A 24,923-nucleotide genomic window follows, 5' to 3' on the forward strand; every position below is an offset into this window, starting at 1 on the left:
TCTGTGGAAATCTGTGCATTTCTGTTCCCAGATGGCATTGCTTTTGGCTGTAGTTTCATTTCTGCCATCACGGTGATCAGCACGCTTGCAGCAGTAATGTAGTGATGATGATTCCGTGATTTTTCAATCACAGTACGAATTGATATTGCAGAATTTCTGCTACGTAATTTAGCGTGTGAAAGTTGCTTTCAAGTTGCGGTGGTGGATTATCAGGTTAGTAACATGGCAAAAAAAGACAGAAAATGTATTTCGGTAGAAGAAAAGATGGCAATTCTGTGACATGTGTTCATGCCAGAACACACGTGTGCATTTAGTAAAAGATCTTGGACTCTCCATTCCACTTTGAACACGATAGTAAAAAAAAGGTCAAGCATTGAACTCAATGCAAAACAATCTGGCACTATGTCAAAAAAACGAAAAGCAAAAACAATCAACAATTAAAGATTTTCTTAAATAGATAAATGTAAGTAATTGTAAATTCATTTATTTTCAGTTATTAAATTTTGTAATCTAGTATGTAGATTCACATACTAGCAGGCATTTTTAAATATTTTTTTATATTTCCTGCTATTTACACTTTTTTCCATCAGTCCCCTGAAAAGTGTAAAAAAGGGGTTTTACCGCGCATACGCACGCACGCACGCACGCACGCACACACACACACACAGACTTGTTGTTGTGCCCAATGTAATTCTACAACCAACAGATCATATTAATAATAGGACTCTAGCGTTGATGTGGATTCTATTATTTTTATTTTTTTTCACTAGAGGTCAGGCCAACAATTGTTGTAACGGTTGATCAGTAACTTTAACAAACCAGTTAGATTGTAGTGTAGCTTGTTCTCTGTATATAGTGCATAAGCTCCAGAAGATGACCTTGATATAAAGGTCGAAACGTCGAATGTAGAGTTTAGTTATATTAAACTAAAGTTTTACTCAAACACAGTAGTTGTCTCCATAATTTTCAAAAATGTACTCAGATCACCGTGCAAGCCTAAAAGAAAGGAACATGGCAAAATGAAAATGAAATTTTAAACCTAAAACAGCATATGATGGAAGGGACCAAGGGTTCGAGAGTGTTGGGTTTAGTAATAGCATCAGAAGACCTATCTAGAACTGTAGTAGCAACTCTACCTGCGATGAGTCTTCTCCATGGAAAGTGACCATGCAGTCTTGTCCTAGGAGGCTGCTCAACATGTGCAAATTTCAATCAAGAAAGGGTTTATGAGGAACCACAAAGCTGGCGATTATGACAAACTTAGGAGGAAACTCGGAGCAGTGCCATGGCATAAGAAACTACATGGAATGAATGTCACTGGTTCATGTGAAGTGGTCAAGGATTGTTTGAGCGAGGCAGTAACAGAGTGCGTATCCAGGGTCAGGAGAATAAACGGAGTAGGGATTAAAAAGAAAACATTGTGGAAGAAATATAAACAAGGTGATCAACATGCCCATGAGCATAATAAAGCACAAGTAAGAAGGGTAACTAGTATGGTAAGGAAGGCTAAATCAGATTTTGAGATAAAATTAGCTAAGTAGGCCAAAGTAAATCTAAAGGAGTTTTTTCGCTACATAGCAAGTAAGAAAAAGAATGATTATGGAATGATAACTTTATTCAGTGCTGATGGCAGGAAAGTGACAGAAGCAGAAGAAATAGTTCAGTTACTAAGTGATCACTTTGCAAGGGTATATATCATCCAGGTGACCTTGCAGTTACTGAGGTGACAGAGACTGATGTGAGCATTAAAGTAGATCAACTGGAGCTACTCAGTATGTTGAAAAATATCAATACAGCAGTGGGTCAGCTCGTCTGCTATGAGAATGTCCAAGTGAACTGGCAGCGCATCTGATGCAGTTATTCAATCTAAGTCTCAGCTCTGGCAAGCTTCCAAGGGAGTGGAAAGAGTGTAAGATAGTTCCATTGCATTAAGTTGGCTCCAAGACAGAAGTAGCAAATTACAGACCAGTTAATATCTCTGGAGTGGTGATGGTTAAAGTATTGGAAAAGTTAAAAGTAAAATTTAAGAATGGGTGGATATGAATATGATAATCTACAGAGGGCAAAATGATTTTGTAAAAGGTAGTTCCTGCCTCAGCAATTTATTCACATTTAATAATAAGGTGACAGCAGAATTGGATAAAGGAAATCGCTATACTTTAATACTGCTGGACTTTGCAAAGGCATTTGACAGAATACTGTACAGAAAACTATTACATAAGTTGGAGTGCCCCAAAGCTCTTACTAGGACCACTACTCTTTAATTTGTGCATTAATGATATTGCAGAAGATTTGAAGGGGAATGTTCAATTGTTTGCCAATGATGCAAAACTAGGGAGGGATAGTTGATAAAGGTGATGTAAATATCTTACGGGATGATTTTAATAAATTGGCAGTGTGGGCAAAGGACAACAGTTGTCAATTCAATGTTGTAAATTGTAAAGTAATGCACTTTGGGATGAAAAGATTACACACTTCGTATCATATTGATAGTATTAGTTCAGAGGAAATGGATGAGGCTAGAGATCTGTGGTGATGGTGAAATGAGATTGGAAATTCAAAAGACATATTGCAATAAAGAACTGGCAAAATAGATCAGAGAATTACTTGGATGCTGAAGAACACACTGCCAAGTAAAGATAGGGAAGTTATGATGTGTATTGTGTTAATGGATAGAGTGGGTCTCCTGTGATGAATTTTGACTCCATGGACTGGTCATATAAATAATAATAATAATAATAAATAATAATAATGTATGGTAATCCCATTGCACAAGGGTAGTGCAAAGAGCAATGTATTCGACTATCGACCACTCGGTATCTCAGTAATGGTGGTGAAGATTTTGGAAAAGTTGGTCAGAGCTCGCATTCAGAAATGGGTTGATAGAGAATCTCTACTTTGCAATGAACATCATGGGTTTACTATGGAAAGGTTGTTTTAGCAACTTGCTCATATTTTATAATAATGTTACCAATCAACTAGACAAGGAGAATGGATACACCATGATACTTTTGGATTTTGCTAAGGTTTTTAATAGAATATAGCATGGAAGACCATTGCATAAATTGGAGAATATGGGATTGGATTATAAAATATAGGCATGGATAAGACAGACAGAGATCAAAAAGTAGTATATGGGGGAGAGTTTGCAAGATTAAGGTAACCAGTGGTGTACCACAAGGATCAGTCCTTGGTCCACTGTTATTCAATCTGTATATTAATAACACTGAGATAGATCTGACAGGTGACACACAGCTATTTGCTGATGATGCAAAGATAGACAAGGTAATCAGGAATGCAGCAGATATGCAGTACTTGTGGAATGATTTGAATAGGCTGGAATTGTGAGCATAGGAAAATGGATGGCAGTTCAATGTGAGTATATGTAAAGTCATGCACTTTGGCATGATTATATATCCAATAGCATATTATATTGGGATTATGTTAGAAAAAACTGACCAGGCCAGGGATCTTGGAGTTTAATAGACAGGAAGTTGAAGTTCAAGGGCCATTTAACAAAGATTGCAAATACAAATACAACTCAAAAGATAATTGCAATGTTGAAATGAACTTTGACATGTAAAGATAAGGATGTCATTTTGCCTCTTTACAAGACCTTGATAAGATCTCACTTGGACTATTGTGTGCAGTATGCATGGATAGGCTTATGTGTTCGTCAGACATGTTGTAATAGGTTTCACGGTATAATAAGAACACAGATGGTTAAGAAAATAACTATTTATTAACTTGAAAGCTAATATTTCGCTGGTATTATATCCAGCATCTTCAGAGCACACACACAAAGTTTGTTACAAAGGCAAGACAACCACAATCCGGTGTAACGGTGGGGCTAGTAAAAGAGATTGCAGCGTGCAACACAAGACTGAAGTCCTAATATGGCGCGCCATCTAGGTTAAAAAAAAAAAAAAATTCAGAGTTTTGAAATAGTAGTCCAAATGATAGTCTTAAAAAGTTTGAAAAGTATAAATTAAAAAATAAAAGTAATAAATATTAATTTGGTCTTAGGATGACTGTCTCCCAAATCTTTGGTAGATTTATACAGCCATACTTGTTAAGGTTTGGAGTATGTTTTAAGGCTTCTGTTGATTCCAAGAATAACCTCTCTGACTTGTAGGAGCTTCTGTGCATTACTTTTGTTTCTTTCCAATTGATCCTGTATGCAGGGGTATCCAAAGCATGGTCTGCCAGACCCGACTTACCATAGCGAAAGTGTCAGATATATTTTTTGTGTTCGTTGAGGCAGATGTCCACATTTCTTCCTGTCTGTCCGTAGTAGGCTTGATGGCAAGAACAGGGCAATTCATAGACACCTGGATGTGATAAAGGAGTACATTTGTCCTTAGGTGAACGGATGAGAGTTGCTAATTTTATTAGTAAAATTTTATTATTTATAAATTTTATAAATAATAAAGTTGCTAATTTTATTATTTATAAAATTAGCAACTCTCATCCATTCACCTAAGGACAAATGCACTCCTTTATCACATCCAGGTGTCTATGAAGTGCCCTGTTCTTGCCATCAAGCCTACTACGGACAGACAGGAAGAAATGTGGACATACGCGTGAACACAAAAAATATATCTGACACTTTCGCTATGGTAAGTCGGGTCTGGCAGACCATGCTTTGGATACCCATGCACACAGGATCAATTGGAAAAAAACAAAAGTAATGCACAGAAGCTCCTACAAGTCAGAGAGGTTATTCTTGGAATCAACAGAAGCCTTAAAACATACTCCAAACCTTAACAAGTATGGCTGTATAAATCTACCAAAGATTTGGGAGACAGTCATCCTAAGACCAAATTAATATTTATTACTTTTATTTTTTAATTTATACTTTTCAAACTTTTTAAGACTATCATTTGGACTACTATTTCAAAACTCTGAATTTTTTTTTTTTTTTTTAACCTAGATGGCGCCATATTAGGACTTTAGTCTTGTGTTGCACACTGCAATCACTTTTTCTAGCCCCACTGTTACACTGGATTGTGGTTGTCTTGCCTTTGTAACAAATTTTGTGTTGTGTGCTCTGAAGATGCTGGATATAATACCAGCGAAATATTAGCTTTTAAGTTAATAAATAGTTATTTTCTTAACCATCTGTGTTCTTATTATACCGTGAAACCTATTACAACATATTGTGTGCAGGTCTGGTCTCCTGGTTTCTGGTGCAGTGGAGAAGATCTCAGTTAGTTCTGAGAATTTATGGAACTCAAAGACACATAAAACAGAACTACCTTTGAGATCTAAAGATGCCAGAGACTCACCTACTTCCAATCTCTCCAAACATCAATCGCAGCTATTTGCATGACACACAGTTAAAAGTTCCTCATTAACAAAAAAAAAATCACATTTCTTTGAAGAAATGAAAGAACAAGTGATGGAATTAGCAGACCTTCTAGAAGTGCAGATGTCACAAATTTGTGGTATCTAAGCAAGCTAGAAAATGTTTGTGGCAAGCAAGAGGAAAAATAATTATGGCATGTTAACAATGGTGAAAATGGTTATGGTGGCAGCATGACCATTACAAATTACTATTATTATTAGTATTATTACCCCAAGACCTCATGGAGTCAAAGACTCATCTGGGAGGTCCTTTTATCACACACACATCTCATCATACCATGTCTTAAACACACTCAAACTCCTTGTAGACACCGCAATCTCAGGCAAGGCATTCCGATCTCTGCACGAAAAAAACCTGCCTCTCACTCCCTTACTCACACCCTCTTTATACAGTTTCCAGGGATGACCTCTGGTTCTCCCCTGATCTCCCACTATTCTCTGTAGAACTTCTCTACTATTGATCCTATAACAACCCCTTACCAACTTGTAGGTCTCTATCATATCTCCCCTCTTCCTTCTCTCTCCACCAGACTCTGCAAATTACATCTTCTTAATCTTTCCTCATACTCAACATTCCACAGGTCAGAAACTACCTTAGTCAGTCACCTTTGGACCCTTTCTAGCATCTCTTCATCCTTCTGAAAACCCAGTGACCAAATCTGGGCACAATAGTCCATGTGTGGCCTAATCAAAGCCTTATACAACAGGAATATCCCTACTTCTACACGTCAGTGTCCTCCGCATCATTCCCAGAAGCCTTTGTGTTGTCTTCACACTTTTGGCGATGTGTCCCCTAAATTTTAGATCCTTATCCGCTATCACCCCCAGATCTCTTATTTCCTCTACCTCCAACAATATATTCTCACCAAACATAAATTCTGCATCCCATCTTTGCTTTCCAAATTTTAAAACCTTACATTTCGCAACATTGAAGTCACATCCCCATTTAAGTGCCCAATCACTCCATTTATTCAAGTCTTCCCGCAAGGTCACAACATCCTCACTACCATTCATGGTTCATCCCAACTTTGCATCATCTGCAAACAACTGAATATCTCCATCCAAATCTTCAGCTATATCATTAATATACAAGTTAAACAGTAATGGCCCTAAAACAGATCCCTGAGGCACTCCACTAGTGACTTTCCTTTTCCTGGATATCGCAACTTGATAGTGGAATTGCTTAATCAATACTGCAGCAGCATATACTACACTGGTGTAAATGATACTGTACAACATGTAGAATAGACAAGTGTTGGGAAAATTAAAGGTGAAAGAATCAGGTGTATCAAGTGTTGCTTGGATAAATGTTAATTAGGCTGTGGTAATGGATGACATATCAGTATATATGTATTTTTAAGGAATGTACAAAAGAGTTAACTATGCCCTTGAGTTGGGTTATTAACAAAAGTCTTGTGGTGGCAAAGGTTACCAAGGAGTGGAAAGAAGGCAAAATAGTACTCTCCACAAGCATAGTTCTTGGACAGAACTTTCCTATTATAAACCAGTACGTATATCTGCAGTTTTGGTCAAAGTATTGGAAAAACTAGTTAGGAATAGAATGCAAAATTGGGTTGATGAAGGGTAAATCTTGTTTTAGCAATCTACTTACATTTTATGATAAGGTGATGAATGTGTTGGATAAGGGAGATTCAAATACAGTAATATTCTCGGACTGTGCAAAGGCATTGGATAGATCGCCATATGACGGATTGATATATAAGATGGATAACAGATTGATTAGATGGATTAAAGACTGGCTTTCTGAATGATATCAGTAAGTTGTGTATAATGGAGCAGTGTCTCAGAAAGGTAAGTGACCAGTGACAAGTCTTGGGACTCTGTTCTTGGACCCTTATCATTTAACTTATTTGTTAATGATATTTCATACGGATTGATAGGGATCTTCCAAATATTTGCTGATGATGATGAGATATAATTATCAGGTGCATTGCTGATGTTTATTCTCTACAGGAAGATATGAATAGACTTTTGGTATGGAGAGATGATTGATGTTGTAGTTTTAATATTAATAAATGCCAGGTGCTACACTTTGGGGTACAGAGATATAATATAATGTATTGTATTGGTAGAGCCATGCTTCAGGAAGTGGATGAGATTCAGGATCTTAGGGTGATGGTCAATGGCAGACTAAAGTTCCAAGGTCACATTGCAAGTGTTGCAAAGACTGCACATCATGTTGTCACTATGATAAGAAGTACACTGACATGTAGGGATAAGGAAGTGATGGTGCCTCAGTATAAGGCATTGATCAGCCTACATATGGACTATTGTGCACAAATTTGGTCACCTAGTTTTCACTGTGATGTGAAAACACTAGGGAGGATCCATAGACAAATGACCTAAGTGATATCAGGACTCTGGAGTGTTGGTTATGCAGAGCACTTGAGGAAGTATACATTACAGTTTGATGGATAGGAAGAAAAGAAGAGATGTAATAGAGACCTTCAAGATGGTTAAGTGACTTTACCAGATTACTATGGAAGGAATTATAAAAAGAGTAGACGTTAAGATGGGAAGAACGAGAGGCCATCCCTGGAAGTTGTATAAAAATGTGGTGAAGAAGGGTGTGAGGAGTAGATTTCGTACATGGATAAAGTTCTTAGTGAGTGGAACACATTGCTCAAGTACATTGTGAATGCAGAGAGTAAATGATTTCCAGATTCAATCGGAGAGACATGTTGCGAGTTGAGTGGACTTCCCAGAATAAGACTACTGACTCCATGGGGATTGCTATAACAATAATAAATGTCCCCTGAGAAGAAACTCTAGAAGTGCTTCAAAATCATTGTCCACCTGACACCATTCAACTTTTCAAAAATTGCACAGAATACACTTCTAGTTTTAAGAAATATACTTTAAACAATGATAGAGGATCTTGCTATGGGCTCACCTCTATCTCTCCTTCTAACTAATTTATTCATGGAATCATTTGAAAAGAAAACCCTAAAAAAGTTGCACCAAAAACCCAAAATGTGGATTATGTAGATGATATTTTCATGTGGCTAATTTCAACTAGAACTTGTAACAAAACAGAATTAACAAATTTTACTCTTTTACTTGAAAACAACAAGATTACCATTTCTTGACATAGTCCTAAAAGTTTCTGAATAGAAAACACTCATTTCCTTAGGTATACAGAAATCCTACTGACACTGGATGATACCTTCACACCGCATCTCACCACTATCCTTTGAAACGACAGGAATAATTAAAATGCCAAGGAACAGAGCATACATCTTTAGCAACACAGAGAAAATGAATCAAGAACTTAAATACCTTGAATATATCCCATCTCAAAATAGCTATAGCTACAATATTACTCAGGCCTCCATGGAGTCAAAAGACTCATCATGGGAGGTCCTTCCTAAGAAACACAAAGTCCATCAAGACTCATCAAGGGGAGGTCCCCCCCCCCAAAGAAACACAAAGTCTGTCATACCACTCCTTAAACCCACTGACCATTCTTGCTCTCACCACTCCATCACGCAATGCATTCCATGGTTCAACCACCCTCCATGCAAAGAAACCACTCCTCACCCTCTTGCTCACGGTTTCCTTTTGCAACTTCCAGGGATGGCCTCTTGTCATCACTCCTTCCTGCTGTTCAACCAAGTGAAAGAACTCCCCAGTGTCAACCCTGTAACCACTCTCAACAGTTTAAAAGTCTCAATCATATCACCTTTCCTTCTTCTATCCACCAAACTCTGCAGTTCCACATTCCCTCAGCCAATCCTCATAACTAACAGTGTACAGTCCTGAAACCATCTTTGTCATCCGACTTTGTACCCTTTCCACAGTTAATTTATCCCCTTCAAATCCTGAGGACCAAATCTGAGAACAATAATCTAAGTGTGGTCTGATCAGAGTCTTATACAACTGAATGATAACCCTTTTATCTCTGCAGGTCAGTGTCCTTCTCATTATCGCAGCAATCCTCTGTGTTACCTTCACTACCTTTGCAATATATCCCCTAAATTTCAGGTTTCTATCAATCATCAACCCCAGATCTCTTGTCTCCCCTACTTCCTCCAGTATAACTCCTCCCATAGAGTATGCAGCAACCTATCGATGTTTCCCAAACCTCAAGACCTTACGTTTTGCTGCATTAAACCGATACACCCATTCGTTTGTCCATCTATCTAGCTTATTTAAATCCTCTTGCAGGGCTACCACATCTGCACTATTACTAATAATCCTTCCCAGCTTCACATCATCCGCAAACAACTGAATATCCCCCTGCAATCCACTGGCTATGTCATTGATATAAAGGTTAAACAATATAGGTCCTAGTACTGAGCCCTGTGGGAACCCACTTGTAACCCTCTGCCTCCTGGAAACTGCTCCACCATACACAACTCTCTGATACCTATCAGACAGCCAATCCTGAATCCAGTTCACCAATCTGACATCCAGACCTGCAACTTAAATATCAGCTTATCATGTGGCACCCTGTCAAATGCCTTCGCCAAGTCTAAGAAAATTGCAGTATATGCCTTTCCCTCATCTAATGTTCTTGTAACTTTATTATAAAAGGCTAGCATATTGCTAAAACAAGAGCGTCCTTTCACAAATCCATGTTGATTCTCACAGATAACATTACCCTCATCTGCCCAATGCTGTATACGGTCCCTCACTACTTTCTCCAAGATCTTAACAACTACTGACGACACACAGACTGGCCTATAATTAGACACTTCCAGTCTGTTACCACCCTTATGCAATGGCACTATCTTACCTTCCTTCCATTCCCTGGGCACCTTTGCCAAAGCCAGATTTTCATTGAAAAGCCACGTTAAAGGCACTGTCAATTCCCTAGCACATTCTCTCAAAACTCGTGGTGAAATACCATCCAGTCCCACAGCTTTACTGACATCCAGAGTACTCAGTATCTGAAACACACTCTCCTCCTCCTGTACCTCCAGACCTCGAACCAGTCCTATCCCTCTAGCATTAAAACTGACTCCTCTAGGATGAAATACTCCAATAAAGTGTTCATTGAACAATTCCACTATGTCCTCTGCATCAGTCACTCTATTCCCATTTTTATCCCACAATATCATTCTTCCACAGTCATTTCTCCTCCTACTGGCCACATAGCTAAAAAATTCCCTAGGATTTTCTTTGGATCTTAGGGCCAATCTCCTCTCATATTCCAGTTTCACTTTCCTTACCACACTAGTCACTCTTCTGGCCTGTGTCTTATATTCCTCATGCATCTCTTCACCTGTCTCCTTATATCTCTTCCATAACCTCTTTTTCGCATGCAATTCCTGTTTAATATTGTGAACCTGGTTTTACTCCATTTCCCAAGTAAGCAAACAGACAAACAAGTTAAGTTTGTGCCTGCATGTATTGCAAGTCTAGGTGACCCGTAAAGTAGTACAAGTCTAGGCAACTCATGATAAAGTTGGAATAAGCTCTGATCACTATTCTTAAAATTTACCCTTAATGCAAAGCTCATCTCCTTGAGGAGATGTCTTGGCATCTTTAACATATATTATACCCAAAGTAAACAACTTTCTACATCTATCTCTCATCCTGAGATTTTTATTTAATAAGGTCAAAGCACCTTATAGTAACTTGTTTTGGTTGTTGTCTTGTCCTTTGAAGAGTCTTAGATGTTTCCGTGTGCTCCTTGAACTGCTTTGGCTATGTCGATGATTTTGTTTGTATAGAGCTGTTGTTCAGGATTAGGATCTATTTCTTGCAAGGCTGCTGTAATTGCTGGACAGGTAAAGATGTGAGTGTGTGTCAGTTCAGTATTGGGGCAGTTGTTGCAGTTTCTATATGTTCTCGTATCATCTGTATTGATCTTCATTTCTCTATAATGTCCTGTTTGTAGTTTTGCTATCGTGGTGGAAGTCCTTCTGTCAGCACTGATTTCAGGAATTTGATGTTGTATGACTGATTTTAGTGGAATTAGTTTAGCTTTTGCTAGTGCATTGGCATCAGCAAGAGTTATCATATGAGTTTCTTGGTTGAGTTCTCTGGCCTCTTTTGCTAATTTATCAGCTGCTTCATTGTAATCAATGCCTACACGAGCAGGAATCCATTGTAAAATGCAACTTTTACCTAAACACTTTAGTTGATTTAAGAGTTTATGGATGTTTTGTGTGAGCTTGGTATTGCCATTTTTGATTGCCTCCATAGCTGATCTTGAGTCACTAAATTATAATTCCTTCAGATTGTTGAGATGATGACAGTTTTAAGTAGGCTTCTAGTACTTTATGTATTGCTTAGAGTTCGCTGGTAAAATTGGAAGCAATTCTCCCAGATCCAACTTTTATTGAAAGTTTTTCACCTTTCGGGAGTAGAAGGAGAACACCAGTGCCTCCATTAATCATATTGGTGTCTGACGATCCATCGGTATAACAAATAACCTGTTTGGAGGATGAAAGAAAGTTGATAGTATTTAGGCCTTTTTCTTTGAGCATTTCTTTTAGTTCTTTTTTTGTACAGAGCTTGGTAAGGTTAAGATTTATGGATGTATTTGAAGGTCAAGGACTGGAAAATAGAGGTTCTTTGTTTATGTGGGCATTTAGCTGATCAAGACCTATTTCTTTAGTTGATGATCTGTGAAGTCTGCATTTTTGGTTCCAATGTTCATAAGTTTTTAGAGAGATATGATCACTTTGATAGCTTCCAATATTATTTATGAATTTTATGGTGGCAAATTTTCGTCTGTCCTCCAGCAAGTCAAGCCCACATTCCTGTTGGGCTCTGATGTTGTTAATGGATGAGACTGCACCAATGATAATCTTGGATGCTTTTGCTTGTATTTTGTCTAATTTTTTCTTTACCGATGAGGCCGAAGGTGACCAGATAGGTGCTACATATTCCATTATTGGTCTTATTAGTGTAGTGTAAGTAGTTTTGAGGATTTTTGGCTTTGCACCCCAATTTGTTCCATAAAGCCTTTGTTTTGGAATTTCCTATTTTACTTGTTTTGGTATTGCAAGTACTTATAAGCTCTGTATTACTTAACCTTGGAATTTCTAAGCCTGGCTCCCACTGATGAGACCACAATAAAGGTCGAAACCTGTCTGGGTAGTGGCCCCTTGCCTTTAATGCTTAGCATCATACATCTCCTCAAGGAGATGGGATTTGTATTAAGGGTAAATATTAAGAATAGTGATCAGAGCTTATTCCAACTTTACCACGAGTTGCCTAGACTTGTACTACTTTACGGGTCACCTAGACTTGCAATACATGCAGGCGCAAACTTATATATATATATATATATATATATATATATATATATTGTATTTTTAATTTAATTTTTACATAGTTTGGAAACTCTGCTCTAGAGACTAAACATGGAAGTTTTTCAAGCCACTTCAGGCCATCAATATAAGCAGGGCAGTGGTCTCACACCTGCTGATGAAATTCATCTCCCACCTAAAGACAATCACAAACATTCCATGCCCGCAGTGGGATTTGAATCTGCAGCTTGCTGGTTGGAGGGCAGGGTTCAGGAATACAAATGACTAAGAGACTATAGATAGAATTAACTGTCCTATCATGGCATTTTATAAGGTTAATGCTGTGATAGATCCATTGAGCCTCATATTGTTAAGGAAAAGAATGATGCTATACATCATTCATACAATATGTGCTTTTGAAGTACATGTTCCAAGCAAGCTGATTTTTATATATCTCTTATGAGCAAGAGTACACAATAAATAATATATAGCAAAAATATAAAAATTGAAAGATACATATTAAAATTTTTGATCCAGGAAATTCTAAGTCAGAAGACCACTTCAAGTCAAGTAGTCTTGAAGTAGAATCCATTAATGGATTAACTACAATGTTAATCCATTAATGGATTCTACTATTAAAGGATTAAAATCTGAGCAAGATAAATACATGATAGCAACAAGAAACTAGTATACTTATTCAGCTTATTCATAGTAATGTAATATTTAATCCTTGGCAGACATCTGAATACATAAAGCTGATCTCTTACGTAATGCAAACATTAAACTTAACAATATTAGATTCATCTCAGCATTTGGCATTGTTATGTTGCTCTAGCAGTTGTATATAACTCACATAATTAAGAAAAGTATAGTAATTATGCTGTTTGTGCATGATTACTATACTTTTACAGAGTAACATAACAATACTGACATAAAAATGTCAGTATTGTTATGTTATTCTGTATCATTCCCAATTCTTTTTTTTAACATAAACTAGACATAGTAATAGGCCTATTTAGCTCAGTGGAAGTGGTGCTTGCATCCTCTGTGCTAGGCCACCCAAAGGTAGACTTATCTTCAAGTCTAGTAACTGACTAGAGGATCTTTTTCTAAGCCTAACTCTAACCGGTTCCTGAGTTAGTCGATCTCTGACTCAGGCAAGTGGGTTTCTTCTCCCAGAAACTCGGGTGTTTCATCCTGTAAATTCAAGAAAATCAACCATAGAACCCACATTATTTCAGACAGTAACATATCCTGTTAGAGTTAGGTACCAGGAGATGGCAGCACTTGTTTTCCCATCTCTTCATCGGTGCCACCTATAATTAGTGATAGACATGGGCCAGCTATCTCTGATTGGCTGCTGGTAGTAGATGAAGCCTTTTAACCCTATCTAATTTTTGGAGACTAAAATGCCCACTCAGTCTCCAAAAGTTAGATAGGATTAAAAGGCCTCACCTACTACCATTAAAGGAATAAAAAGCATTAGCTGATTTGATTTGATGAGCTAGACATAGTTTTAGTAATTACTATACTTTTTTTTATTATTATTATTACAGACACCTCCAGGGAGTCAGGGACTCATTGAGAGAGAGACAACAGCATCACCCACACCAGGTGTCATACCTTTTCTTGAATTCATTTATACAACCCACACTCAAAAGGCAAGCCATTCAAATATAGCTCTCACCTCTTTCTTGACTGCATTGATTTTCAATGTCCATGGATGCTCTTTCATCATTTCCCCACCCACCATAAAATGACCTGGTTGGCCAAGTGGTTAGCGTATCTGCTCTCCAGCCAAAAGGCTGTGGGTTCGAATCCCACCGTGGGTGCTGGTGTAGATAATGATGATAGTAGGGGTTCAGTATAGTTGGTGGATTGAGGTGGAGATGGAGTTGTAAAGTAGGTGCCCTCCCTCGATAAGTCTTTGGAGGTGTCATGTAATAATAATAATAATAATAATCTACTAGTATCCTACACAATCCTTTCAGAAGTTTAAAAGTCTGTCATATGACCCCTCTTTGATAATGTTTCATTCGCAATATCTCAATCTGTCCTAATCTGCATTTCACAGTTCCAATAACATCTTTTAACACTCTCCTTGACATTCTTTCCACTACATCTGCATCACTTTGAAAACTAAGAGACCAAATCGGCATGCAATAGTTTTGGAGAAGTCATATCAAGGCCATGTAAAGAGGCAAAATGACTTCTTTGTCCTTACAACGTAAGGACTTTCTTGCAAACATTACAATTGTCCTCTGAATTGTATTTGCAATCTTTGCTATATGGCCCAAAACTTTAACTTCCTAACTCGATGATCCCTAGCCTGATCACTTTCTTCTAGCATAATCCTACCAAAATAATATTCCACTGGATGCCTTATCACACTAAAGTGTATAACTTTACTAACATTGAAGTGACAGCCATTTTCACATGCCCACAGTCCCAACCTACTCGAACCATTTTGCAAGTACTGCATGTCAACTGCATTCCTGATCACCATGTTTCTCTTTGTATCATCAAAAAATAGCTGAATGTCTCCTATCAAATCCTTCCTAATGTCATTAATATAAAGACTGAATAACAAAGGACCAAGGACTGATCCTTAAAGTATACCACTGGTACCTCTCTTGCAGAATCACACCCTATAAGCTAACAGTTTATATGCCAATACCATATCCTGCAACTTATGTAACAGTTCTATGATGCATTCTGTCAAATGCCTTAGCAAGGTCTAAAAGTACATGATGGATCCATTCCTCATGTCTCATTCAACCTTCCCTTAGTAAACCTCTGCTATTCATTACAAAGTACAGATTCTCTCTCACCTATTTCTCAATATGAGCTCTTACTACCTTCTCCAAAATCTTCAGCACCACTCCAGAGATAGTGAGAGGTCAATAGTTAGAAACATCAGTCTTAGTACTGCTGTGAAATGGAAATGTCAAACATTCTTTCCATCCCTGTGGAATATTCTCTGTGCTGAGACTCAAATTATATAGTGGTCAAAGGCACTACCAGCTGAACACTCTCAGTATCCATGCTGATATCACACCTGATCCTAATGAGAAATTCTTATTCAGTTTATGCAACAGCTCTAGTGTGTTTTTCTGCAAACACTTGAGTTTTTTCAATAAGTGCATGGGCAGCACTAAACTGCAATGTTGCATACTCCAAGTTGAAAGCTCTTAGCAAAATCAGCACTCAATTTGAACAATCTCTTCTGAATCTGCCACGCATACACCACAGCATTCAGTAGTTATTCTTCCACATTTATTCTTTCTTTTACTTGCAACATAGTCATAGAATTCTTTTCGGTTGTCTTTTGCTTGCAGAACCAGTTTGTTTTCGCACTCACATTTAGCTTTCTGTACAATAGTTGCAACTCTTCTGGCCTGTATCTTATAATTTGCATAACATCATAATTTTTGTCTTCATTTTGTTCCAGCGAACTTTATGTTTAATATCAATGGCATGAGATGCAAGGCCAGATTTGTTGGATTCTGAGTACCTAATATAATCTTGGAGTTCTTGCTGTAAATACCAAGTATTTGGCCTTGGATAGTAGGTGGAATGGATTAAATCTTATAAATTAGTTTGAAGATAGTGCATAACTCATATTTTCAAAGAACTCATGCTATCAGTTCCAATGTCCCTTTAAGGCAGGGTATGAAAACTCTCTAAACATCTAATTGAGAAAAGTTGAAAGTTGATATTATATCAAAGATTCACTGAATGTGGTTTAGCTGTATCTGTTGTTCTGTTCATCTGAAAGGACAGATTCAGTGCACTGGTATCTTGATAATACCTGCATTTTCCATGATGGATGACAATGCCAGAATGGATTGGATGAACTGACCTGTACATGTTAGTTTGCAGTAGACTAAAATATCAACAGTTCCAAAAGATGTATATGTCATTAATATGTCCAAGAAAGGAAATAACTGCTTGTTTCTTCTTCAACATCATCTGCTGCAGTTGTACAAGGAGTTAGCAGAAAACATGAGCTTCTTTCTAAGCATTACTACCTTCAAATCAGTTTATAATCCTTTCTGCCTGCTATCAAGGGCAAATACAAGGGATGGTGCAAAAGTAATGCTTCCTATTTTTTTTCTCAGAAAATATAACTTATTTAACTGGATTAATTCTCCACTTTTCAGAGGTGGAGAATTAACACAATGAGGGGGCTGAAACAGTCTGTTCATGAAGGACTCCAACATGGACGCAAAGACTTATGGGATTAGCATACAGCATCTTCCACAGCAATGGTAAACATACATAAAAAATGGAGGCTTTGTTGAAGGATGACACAACATGCTTGCAACATGAAGGATTAATCCACGTGAAAGCCACTGCTAAGAGTGGCGGAGAGCAAGGATTATGAATGATATTCTGGCTGAAATGTGTGAGGAGATGGGAGTACAGTTTGTTAATGTGTGGAATGAGTTTGAGGGACGAAGTGAGCTGTATGGGAGCGATGGACTGCATTTGAGTGGTTATGGTGTGAGTCGCTTGGAGAGACTGCTGCTGGAAGGTAGAGAAGTGAATAGAGAGAATGAATCAGATCAAGAGGGGAGTGATGTGGAAGAGCAGGAGAGTAAGAAAGGAGAGATTGAAGGAGTGGAAATGAATGCGGAAGTGAGTGGTATGAGTATAGATAATGAGAGAATGGGTGTGCAAGAGGAGCAGGGAAACGGGGAGGCTCAGGGTGGACAGGGATACACAGCGTGAGAAAGGTGGATGCTCCAAGAGGAGGTGAGAGAATGTGTAGGCAGGAAAGTAATGGGATGATCAGGGATCAAAAGGAAACAGATGAAATTGCAAAGGGTTCTAAAATGAAGAAGCAGAAAGGGAAATGGCCCCAGTCCAGCATGGAGAGATCACATCGAGTGAGTGGTATCAGTGGAACTAGCTGTAGATCCAGAAATGAGTTGTTGTGTTTGTATACCAATGCTAGAAGTATAAGAAATAAGGCGGATGAAATGGTTGCACTAATTGCGTCTGTGCACCCAGAGATTGTCGGAATAAGTGAGACATGGTTAGATGAGGATGACATCCTGACAGGAATAGAGATGGAAAGGTATGATGTGTTTCGTGAGGATAGAAGGGGTAAAAAGGGAGGGGGAGTGCTATTGATGATAGAGAAAGAGTTATGTCCATACAAGGTAGAGATGCAAGGGGGAAATGGGGCCAGTGGTTTTGAGGCAGTATGGTGTGAGATAGAGGTGAATAGAATCAAATACTTGGTGGGATGTTGTTATAGACCTGGTAATGTGGATGGTGGTGATAGTGAAATGTATAGTCAAATAAGCCAAGCAAATAAGAAAAGGGTGATCATTATGGGTGATTTTAATTATGGTAATATAGACTGGAATGAAGAGATAGCAACTAGAAGTAAAGAAAATGAGTTTCTTGAGTTTTTGAGAGATAACTACCTCAGACAGTATGTAACAGAGGGCACAAGAGGATTAAGGGTCTTGGATTTGGTCATCTCATCGGAGGATGTAATTATCAATGAGGTATCAAATCATCCACCAATTGGTGAAAGTGACCATGAAGTGATTACTTGGGTGGTTGCCAGCAGTGCAAGGACCCCTGTGAAAAAAGGGTATATGTGGAACTACAAGGGGGGTGATTATGAAGAGCTCAGGAGACAGCTTGCAGGTGTAGCATGGAATGAGGAGTTAGCTGGAAAAGAGATCAATGCAGCTTGGGGGATTTTCAAAAAATATTTAGTGGATGCAATGTCTAAATGTATACCATGGGTGAGAAGGTTAAATAAGTTAGGTGTCAGATGGATGAATAAAGAGATTAAGCATGCAATACAGAGAAAAAGGGCATTGTGGAGGCAGCATAAGAGAAGTGGAAGTAACCAATTTCATGAGTTCCACAAAGACCAGGCAAGGAGAGTGACTTGGTTGGTGAGAGTAGCTAAAGAGAGGTATGAACAGCAGTTAGCTAATGAAGCTAAAAAGAATCCTAGGGAGTTCTTTCGATATGTAGCCAGCAAAAGAAAGAATGATTATGGAAGGATGACATTGATTGGAGGAAATGGTATAAAGACAGCTGTTGCAGAATGTGTGGTGGAGATACTTAATGAGCAGTTCATAAAGATCTTTCAATCTTGTGAATGTGACTTCATGGAGAGATTAAGAGCAGTTGATGATGGGGAGGAGAGACTGACTGTAAGTGAGCAAGAGGTGTTTGGGGAGTTGAGTAAACTAGATGTAAATAAGGCTGTGGGACTTGATAATATATCACCGCGTATTCTGAAGGAATGTGCCAGAGAGTTGACACCTGCCTTGACATATTTTTTTAATACGAGTCTTGCACTTGGTCAAGTCCCTAAAGAGTGGAAGGAGGGCAAGATTGTGCCACTTCATAAAGGAGGTGATCGAACTCAAGCATCAAACTATAGGCCTATCTGTGTGTCGGGTGTTGTGGTTAAGTTGTTGGAGAAGCTTGTGAGAACTAGAATCCAGAGTTGGGTTGACAACAATGGTATAATCTTTGATGGACAGCATGGATTTGCTAAAAGGAGATCGTGTTTTAGTAATCTACTTACTTATTACAATAAAGTGACTGCTTCCTTGGACAGAGGAGAAGGATACACAGTAATATACTTGGATTTCGCAAAAGCTTTTGATAGAGTGCCTCATGATAAGTTGACAGTCAAACTAGAGCAGATGGGGTTGGATATTAGATTAGTGCATTGGATTGGAGACTGGCTATCTGATAGGTATCAACAAGTTGTGTATGGGGGTGCAATATCCAGGAAAAGGAAAGTCACTAGTGGAGTGCCTCAGGGATCTGTTTTAGGGCCATTACTGTTTAACTTGTATATTAATGATATTGGCGAAGATTTGGATGGAGATATTCAGTTGTTTGCAGATGATGCAAAGTTGGGACGAACCATAAAGGGTAGTGAAGATGTTGTGGCCTTGCAAGAAGACTTGAATAAATTGAGTGATTGGGCAAGCAAATGGGGATGCGAGTTCAATGTTGCAAAATGTAAGGTTTTAAAATTTGGAAAACAAAGATGGGATGCAGAATTTACGCTTGGTAAGAATATATTGTTGGAAGTAGAGGAAATAAGAGATCTGGGAGTGATAGTGGATAAGGATCTAAAATTTAGGGGTCACATCGCCAAAATTGTGAAGACAACACAAAGACTTCTGGGAATGATGAGGAGGACACTGACGTGTAGAAGTAGGGAGATTTTTGTTCCATTGTATAAGGCTTTGATTAGACCACACATGGACTATTGTGCCCAGATTTGGTCACCTGGTTTTCAGAAGGATGAAGAGATGTTGGAAAGGGTCCAAAGGCGACTGACTAAGGTAGTTTCTGACCTCTGGAATGTCGAATATGAGGAAAGATTGAAAAGATGTAATTTGCAGAGACTAGTGGAGAGAAGGAAGAGGGGAGATATGATAGAGACCTACAAGTTGGTAAGGGGTTGCTATAGGATCAATGGTGGAGAAGTTCTACAGTGAATAGTGGGAGATCAGGGGAGAACCAGAGGTCATCCCTGGAAACTGTATAAAGAGGGTGTGAGTAGGGGAGTGAGAGGCAGGTTTTTTTCGTGCAGAGTTGTGAATGATTGGAATGCCTTGCCTGAGAGTGTGGTGTCTGCAAGGAGTTTGAATGTGTTTAAGACCCGGTATGATGAGATGTGTGTGAGATAAAAGGACCTCCTAGATGAGTCTTTGACTCCATGAGGTCTTGTTTAATAATAATAATAATAATAATAAATAAATTGGGGGCGGGGACTATTATTTTCATACTTTCTCTCATATCTTCCCTTTCTTTACCTAGTGTTTACCAGGCACCTTGATCCTATCATCTGTTCCATTTTAGAAAAACCAGTCAATCATCTAAGGGGTCAGAATTAAAGACAGACACAAAGATTTAGAATCAGACAAATCTAGTTTCACATCCAATGCCACTGACACTAGACAGAGTTCAATGGAAACAAAAAAGGATGCCAAAACATAAGTTGTAAACACATGATATATGTTTACATTCTGAATATTATTATTATTATATGGGCACCTCCATGGAGTCCAAAGACTCATCATGGGAGATCCAATCTATCCACATAATCTATGTGTGGATTGGGTTTCACAACTCATTCATAATTCTCAGAATTATGAATGAGTTGTGAAACCCTACTAACCACACCTTTATTCAACTTCCAGGAATGAGTCTTTATTCTGATCTCTCTCTCTCTAGCCAAGTGCTGAAACATTTCCCACTGAATCTATCCTATAAAACCCTTTAAGCAACTTAAATGTTTCTATCATATCCCCTCTTTTTCTCCTATCAACCAACTTCTGCAATCCGCACACCTTCAATCTAACCTCATGGGGACGGAACATTCCACAGACCACTCACCATCTTAGTCACTCGCCTCTGAATCCTCTCCACTGCTTCCTCATCTCCAAGAAACCCAGGAGACCAAACTTGAGCACAATAATCCAGATGTGGTTGTATCAAGGTCTTATAAAGAGGAATAACAACTTCCTTATCTCTACTCATTAATATGTTCTTCAATACCCAAGTAATCTTATGAGCTACCTTAGCAATATGTCCTCTAAACATTAATTCTCTGTCTACCACCACCCCTAAATATCTAGCTTCCTCTACTTCCTGGAGTACAGTGCCATCAATACTACATCAATGATACATAGCTTGATAATCTATTTATCCCAAAATGCATAAGTTTACATTTCTCGACATTACACTGACAGCCTATTTAAATTGTCTTGCAAGCTCTCCACATCGCCTTGATTAACTACTACTCTACCTAATTTTGCATTATCAGCAATCAACTGAATATTTCCTTTCAGGTTATTTCCTATATCATTTATGTATAAATTAAACAGAATGATCCAGGCAATCGAACACTGCAGCATCACATATTTTTGCCTCAATTCTGCCCCGCCATATACCACTTTTTGATATATCTGCTCAGCAGCCACCCTTTTATCCACTTTACCAGCGTCATATCCATCCCCATTTGTTCTAATTTGTGTAACAGAGTTTTCCATGTAGTATTCTGTCAAATGCCTTTGCAAAATCATTGTGTAACCATTTCCTTTATCCAACTCAGCTGCGACTCAATTATAAAAAGTTAGTAAATTACTAAGGCATGACGGATCCCTCACAAAACCATGTTAACCCTCACAGAGTATCATATTTTTTTTTATCTACCCATTCTTGAATTCTCTTTTTTACCAATTTTTCTAGTACTTTTGCCACCATGCCTGAGAGATACTGATTAGTCAATAACTTACTACTGCAGTCTTAGAACCTCCCTTATGCAAAGGAATTCTTGCCCTCTTTCCACTCCCTTGAAACTCGACCAGAGCTGAGACTGAAAGAGCCTAGTCAAAAGCATTGCCAAGTTCCCTTGCACATTCTTGCAAGGGAACCCTAGCTGATATGTCATTTAATCCCACAGCTGTATTGACATAGAGATTCTGCAATATCCTTAGAACCTCCAATTCATCCACCTCTGTTCCCACATTAATGTCAGTCACATAGGTTAAAGCAGTAACCTCACTAAGATGATAAACCCTTGCAAAGTGGTCACTCAGTAACTCAACTATTTTATCTGCTTCTGTCTCCTCATGACCATCATCACTCATTAAGGTTAATCTTCCATAGTCATTCTTCCTCTTACTTGCCACATAACGAAATAACGCTTTGAGATTTCCTTTGGCCTGCTCGGCTAGATTCTTCTCATAACTTATTTTGCCTTGCTTGCCATGCTGGTCACCTTTCTTGCATGAGTCTTGTACTGTTCATGAGTTTGCTGGTCAGGCAGCTTTCTCTTTATATACCCTCCACAGCATTTTCTTCTTCTGTATCTCATGCTTAATATTAGTCATCCAAATCCTACCAGATTAACTCTCCTTACCTTAGGTATACAATTTAAAACTGTTTCCTCTAGATGACCCTTAACTATATCCCATGCACAACTAACATCCTTACCCTGCAGTGTTTTATGCCATGGTACAGATTTAAGCTTCTTCCTAAGCATGTCATAATCACCTGCCTTGTAGTACATACTTTTACTATTCTTATCATACATTCTGAAGATGTCCTTATGACAAACAGTGTAATATAAAACCAATAACTCCTATTTTTTTTTGTGTTAAACCATCATTTATCTTTTATTACTATTGAAATATGTAAAACTAAGTAACTGCAAATACAAACAAGTTTAGCATGGCCATACCTAGTAAAAATATCATTTGTAATCACACATATACTATATATGTCTCGAAGTAACTTGCATAATCCCAACACTAAAGCTGTTTTTCCAGATCCAACAGGACCACCAATTCCTACAGTGAATGCTCTCTAAAAAAAATGAACACAAATGGTTATCAAAAGCTACTTAGAAGGATAAAATTTTACTCATTATAGAACAAAAAAAATCTAACAAAAATTGTACATTAACAATAAAGAAAAGCAATTCATCAAGTTTAAGTCTGTAAATGCTTCACATGAGTTCCACTCGGCCAAGGTTTGGCTGGTTGTTCAAGTGCTGTGTATTGCTTTTGGGTGAAGGAAAAAGAGAGAGAGAGAAAACAGACTGGAGTAAGAACAAAAGGTAAGAAAAAAATCTTGAAATATTCTGCTAATGAACAATTATGTCTCTTAGAAGACAATTTGACAAATTACTAAAATATTATCATCCATCATTGTTAATATCACACAGTTCTTGGAGAATGCAATTTACTTCTTGCATTCCCCAAGAACTGTGTCCTTTGCATCCTTAACAAAATAGTCACTTCATTAATATCCCAGTAAATTTTATTATTATTATTATTATTATTAACATCACATCCCCCACAAAGTCAAAAGACTCATCACAGGAGGTGCACACTCTCATGCGATAAGATAATCAAACTGTAACCCATTCACAGTTTCAGCACTCATCACACTTTCAGGCAATGCATTCCACTCACCAACCACTCTCCATGAAAAAACCTCCTCCTCCTCACTCCCTTGCTCACACCCTCTTTATACAGATTTCAAGAATGGCCTCTTGTTCTATACTTGCTGTCCTCTACTCTATGAAAAATCTCCTCACTTTAATCTGATAACAATCCCAACTAATACATACGTCTCGATCATATCCCTTCTTCTGTTTACAAGGCATAGGCATTCCCTTACCTCATTCTGTTCTGATATCCCACATTCCATAGACATGACACTGACAGAGAACCCTCTCTGGATCCTCTTTAATATATCCTCATCCCTTCAAAACTAGATGGCGAAATCTGTGCACACTTACCTTGCCTTATTATTATTATTATTATCCTAAGAACCATGGAGTCACAGACTCATCTAGGAGGTCCCTTTTGTCATGCACACAGCTCATCATACTGTGCTTTAAACACATTCATATTTTCTGCAGACACCATGCTCTCAGGCAATACATTTCAATCATGTACAAATCTCCATACAAAAAAACCTGCTTCTCACTCCATTGCTCATGCACTCCTTATACAGCTTCCTGGGATGACCTCTTGTTCTCCAAAAGTCTCCTACCATTTTATAAAAAACCTCTTCAATATTAATCCTATAACAATACTTTATTAACTTGTACATCTCTAACATATCACCCCTCTTATTCCTATCCACTAGACTCTGCAAATTGCATCATCTCAATCTTTCTTCACATTCAACATTCCAGGAATGAGAAACTATTTTGGTCAATTGCCTCTGGACCCTCTGCAACATCTCTTCATCCTTTGGAAAACCAGGTGACCAAATCTGTGCACAGTAGTCCATATGTGGTCTAATCAGAGCCTATACAATGGAACCAGAATCCCCTTACTTCTACAAGCAAGTGTCCTCTGCATCATTCCCAGAATTTGTTGTATTGTCATAGTCCTCACAATTTTGGCAATGTGTCCCCTAAATTTCCGATCCTTATCCACTATCACCCCAAGATCCCTTATTTCCTTCATCTCCAACAACAATATAACCCCCACTAAGCATAAATTCTACATCCTGTCTTTGTTTCCCAAATTTTAAAACCTTACATTCTGCAACATTGAACTGGCATTCCCACTCCCATGCTCATTCACTCAGTCTATTCAAGTCTTCTTGTAAGGCTACATCTGCTCTACTCCTCATAGTACATCCTGGATAATGCTAAAGAGCTAGAGCAACTTGGCGACCAGACTATCTTCCCGATCTCCTGGTTACAGCACACATGAACTCAAACACACGAATTAGCTCTCTTAAGGGCAAGATGACTAGGAATATTGGACTTGTAGTTCGAATTTGGCAAATTAACATTGA

At 38.2% G+C, this 24,923-nt stretch overlaps 1 protein-coding gene across 2 annotated transcripts in view; it reads right to left on the reverse strand.

Moving 5' to 3' along the window:
• The window catches only part of LOC150105312 (uncharacterized), a 121,459-nt gene that overhangs the window by 61,836 nt on the left and 34,700 nt on the right, over window positions 1–24,923 (reverse strand). For both annotated transcript variants that reach the window (XM_090394689.1, XM_090394690.1), the window contains exon 3: window positions 22,843–22,967. In XM_090394689.1, coding sequence (XP_090250815.1) covers window positions 22,843–22,967 — 125 coding nt within the window. The remainder of the gene's footprint in view (window positions 1–22,842; window positions 22,968–24,923) is intronic.

The sequence above is a fragment of the Typopeltis vanoorti genome, chromosome 6 (genome assembly GCF_054136105.1).
Source record: "Typopeltis vanoorti isolate ZY-2024b chromosome 6, IOZ_Tvanoo_1.0, whole genome shotgun sequence".
Lineage (NCBI taxonomy): Eukaryota > Metazoa > Arthropoda > Arachnida > Uropygi > Thelyphonidae > Typopeltis > Typopeltis vanoorti.